The sequence below is a fragment of the Sesamum indicum genome, unplaced genomic scaffold (assembly GCF_000512975.1).
Source record: "Sesamum indicum cultivar Zhongzhi No. 13 unplaced genomic scaffold, S_indicum_v1.0 scaffold00607, whole genome shotgun sequence".
NCBI lineage: Eukaryota > Viridiplantae > Streptophyta > Magnoliopsida > Lamiales > Pedaliaceae > Sesamum > Sesamum indicum.
In genome coordinates, this window is record NW_011628469.1 from 2,195 (window position 1) to 6,245 (window position 4,051).

At 50.3% G+C, this 4,051-nt stretch overlaps 1 protein-coding gene across 1 annotated transcript; it reads right to left on the minus strand.

Annotated features, from left to right (window-relative positions):
- Positions 1 to 54: 54 nt before the first annotated feature.
- On the minus strand, positions 55 to 1,882 carry LOC105180303. The gene is made up of 2 exons (XM_011103972.1): positions 164 to 1,882; positions 55 to 63 (listed from the first exon to the last, which is right to left on the minus strand). The coding sequence occupies exons 1-2, from the start codon at positions 1,880 to 1,882 to the stop codon at positions 55 to 57; spliced, it is 1,728 nt and encodes a 575-aa protein (XP_011102274.1).
- Between the last annotated feature and the right edge of the window lie 2,169 nt (positions 1,883 to 4,051).

Sequence of the window (4,051 nt, forward strand, 5' to 3'; positions counted from 1 at the left end):
GGTCTCCTTGCCTTAGGCCTTTCTTCCCCGGAAAAAACCCGTGAAGGGAGCCGTTCAACGCCACTGAAAAAGAAGAACTGCAAATGCATTCCATAATCCAATTTATAAACAACAGTGGTGAACCATACCCGTGAAGCACTCGAGCGAGAAATGACCATGAGACCGAATCGAATGCCTTGCGTAGGTCGACGTTGATAGTACATCGAGGTGAAATCCGTTTCCTCGAGTACTGCCGCACCATTTCTTGGGCCAAGAAAATATTGTCGGTGATGTTGCGGCCACCGACGAACGCTGCTTGGCATCGGTCAATCAAATGCTCCAAAACAGGCGCTAGCCGGTCCGAGATGATTTTCGTGATTGCCTTGTAGATCACATTGCAGCACGAAATCGGCCGGTAATCCGCAACAGAGGTGGAATGATCTGATTTCGGCACAAGGGCAATGATAGTGTGGTTGAGTTGCCGTAGCATCCGCCCACTCCTAAAGAAATCCAGGACGGCCCTGCAAACTTGATCACCCACAATGTTCCATGCTTTCCTGAAAAAGCACGAGGAGTATCCATCTGGGCCGGGAGCCTTGTTGTCGCTAATGTGGAATATGGCATCCTTGACCTCCAACGGTGTGACTGCTCGGCAAAGCTCCGCAGTATGCTCGGAGGTGAGTATGGGGCCCCATTCAAACACACCATCATCGACAGGGAGGGTGTGAGCCTCGCCTCGGTGCCGTGATGTGTAGAAATCAACGAACTCTTGGGCAATATCCTCGGCAGCAGTTATAACAGTCCCGTCCGCCCTAGTGACCGCCCCGATGGAATTCCTAGCGACATTCCTCTTCACCATGTCGTGGAAGAACTTGGTGTTGCGGTCCCCCTCCTTAAGAAAATGGATTTTGGCTTTCTGGTAGAAGAAGTGTCGCTCTGCTTCGGCAAGGAAAACGGCCTTCTTCCTAAGATCTCCCAAAGCGTCCCGTAGCACCACATCTCCTGGATTAGATTCAAGTTGATTCTGGGCTTCTTGCAGGGCGAGCTCAGCCTCCTTGGCCCTGGCGGAGATGTGGCTGTAGTGCTGCATGTTGAAAGCCTTGAGCGCGCCTTTAAGTGCTTTCAGCCTCCGACAAAGGCTGTATTGCGGCGTTCCTACCACGCTCAAGTTCCATCTTGCTTCAACAGTAGCTAAGAAATCCGGATGATCTGCCCACATATTGAAAAAGCGAAATGGTTTTGGCTTAGTGGGTGCATGATCAAAGATAGAAACAATACCCGGAGAATGGTCGGAAAGGCATCCCGGTGGATTGAAATGGGCAGAGCAATAACCGCCCTCAAGCCATTCATTGTTGTATAAGACCCGATCGAGCTTGCACCATACGGGGTTGCTTTCGTTGTTGGAATACCATGTGTAGTAGCAGCCCGTAGTGGGAACGTCGAGTAATCCAAGTGCTATGCAACAGTCAACAAAATCCTTGAGCTCATACCAAGTCGGTGCCACACCCAATTGCTTCTCCTCGGGAGATTTCACACAGTTGAAATCACCCATAATAAGCCATGGCATGCTCGGTCCTTGTCCCAAATCAGAAAGTTTCTCCCACATGCTCCTTCTATTGACAACAGAGTAAAGACCATATGTAAATGAAATATAGAAGGAGAGTTGAGAGGACTTATTCGTGGCACGGCAGTGGATCACTTGGGGAGATATGTCAATCGGGTGTAAGTCAATGACTGCCGGGTCCCAAACCACTAGGATGCGTCCGCCGGCAATGGTGTCAAAGTTGTTGGTTTGGCACCATCCCGGAAATGTGCGACTTAGAATCTTCGGAATAGTAGATGCTGCTAGCTTTGTCTCCAAAGAGGCAAAGCCGGTTATTCTTAATGAGGTGGGCAACCCCATTGTGCTTGAGAGGCCGATTAAAGCCTCTCACGTTCCAGAATCCTATCTTCATGGGGATTGAGGGGGGGACTCCCCTCCGGCCTTATTTTCCGGTGTGCTGCCCGATGCTGCATTCCCCTCAGTCGTTCTGCCCGCCATTTATGCTGTGTGTACGTCGACGAATCAGTTGACGAGCTCTCAGAATCAGCCGGTGAAGGAACCACTGCTTGCTTAGGGTTGGTCGGTTGCGGTGCCTTCATGGTTAGCCGTCCCTGTTCCACCTTGCCGGCTGGTGGAGAAGACGGTTGCTGCACCTCCACTACCGGCTTGGTTGCGGTGACTGTAGCTTTGCCCTTGTTCTTCCTCTGCACTACCGTCCATTCAGCAGGCTTCAACTTTGTTGCCTCTACCGGCTTCGCTTGTGCAGCAGGGGTAGTAGTGGTAGGGACGGCTGCGGGGACAACGGCCGGGAGACCTTGACATGTTTCTTGCAAGTGCCCAAACCTGTTACATGCTGTGCAGAATTTAGGGGTGAATTCATAAATCACCGGCTGCTTTCTGGTTATGCCATTTGGCATAACAAACTCCACTTCGTCGATGAGTTTCTTTGATGCATACAAACTCCACTTCGTCGATGAGTTTCTTTGATGCATCGACCTCAACCATGATTCGGGCGTAGGATATCCGCTCCATTTTCATCGTAAGTGAATCCATGGCAATGGGGTTGCCAATCCTCGAACCGATCTTGCCAAGCGCATTCGGGTGCCAACACTCAAGGGGGAGTGATGGTAGGGTGGCCCAAACCGGTGTAAGGCTTATATCATCTTCTTTAAATTCGAAGCAGTCAGGCATGTGCTTCAGAAGAAGGGGCCGTCCATATATGAAATAAGGACCTCCGGCTAGTATTCGCTGTCTATCCTCCTCTCGGGCAAATCGAAAGATTAGCCAACCGCTCCCGTGCTGTTGGAAGGTTGCTCCCCAAGAGTGAGAGAGCGTTCTGATTGCTTTTAGTCCGGGGAATTTGCCGGCTATGTATCCAACGAGGCAATATCCCAGTTTGGTCCGAACATCGAGCAAGTCGTCGGAACCCAAAGTGAGTGGGCCGTCGTCCACCGCAAATTTAGTGAGCTTGTGTTCCTCGGTTAACTTGCGATTGGTGCTGAATAGACCGGCGAAGGAGACCGTTTTCTTGCCCGTATTTTCAGTGGTGGGCTCGATCGCCGGCTGTTTTGCCTCCGGTTGTGGATCGGTTGCGTTCTCTACATTATACTTCGCAACAAAGGAGGGGGAAGCCTCCATATCAGAAATGAAACCATGGAAAATCGAGGCACTAACCTTGGTAGTGGTGGTGGTGGCGTTAGGTTTCTGCCCGGCTGGTTTAATAGACGGATCATGGACAGTTGCAGCAGCATTTTTCCCAGTTTCAGCTGCTGCGGATGACCGAACGGAGGGCTGGCCGGAAGCGGTGTTTGCAGCACTTTTCATTGCCTTCTTGTTCTTTGCCATGGCTGCTTTTTGGGACAAGGAGGGTGTGCAGCAGTGGCTGAAATTGCTGCAGAAATATGCAGCACCAAAAGAGGAATGTGCTGCAGGAATTGCAGAAAACAGCAGCCAAACAGGGAAAGCACAGGCTGCGCAGAGAAGAAGACAGTTTTTGTTGCTGCCAAAAACGAAAACTCTCACCTACCACCGGGCAGCTCTGTTTGGACGGAAAAAATGGCTGAAAATCGCTCAACACCAGCAGCAAAACGAAGGCAAAAGGGACAGCAACAGCAACAGAAAATAGCAGCAGAAAATGGCTGCAAAAAGCAGCAGAAAAATCGCTCAAACAGCAGCAGAAACTCGCCAAAAACAGCAGCTGAAACTCGCCCAAATCAGCAGCTGAAACTCGCCCAAAACGATGGCAAAACACATAGAAACACCAGCAAAACGATGGCAAGCTGAAACCCGTGTAAATGGCTGCAAATAGCAGCAGAAAAACGACCAAAACAGCAGCAGAAATCGCCCAAAACAGCAGCAGAAACAGCAGAAAATGCAGAAACTGTTTTCACTTCGGTGGGGGCTTTTCAGCCGGCAAGACGACTTCAAAACCCAAAACCATTCGGTAGAAACGATGATAAGCCGAAGGGAAAACGTTTAATCGGTCCGAAATTTGCAGAATCTTGAAGAAGAGACATGGAAGAGCAAACT

What these genes read in the sequence shown, in the direction of transcription:
- LOC105180303 (XM_011103972.1), bottom strand. Translation starts at nt 1,882, where the DNA reads ATGGGGTTGCCCACCTCATTAAGAATAACCGGCTTTGCCTCTTTGGAG.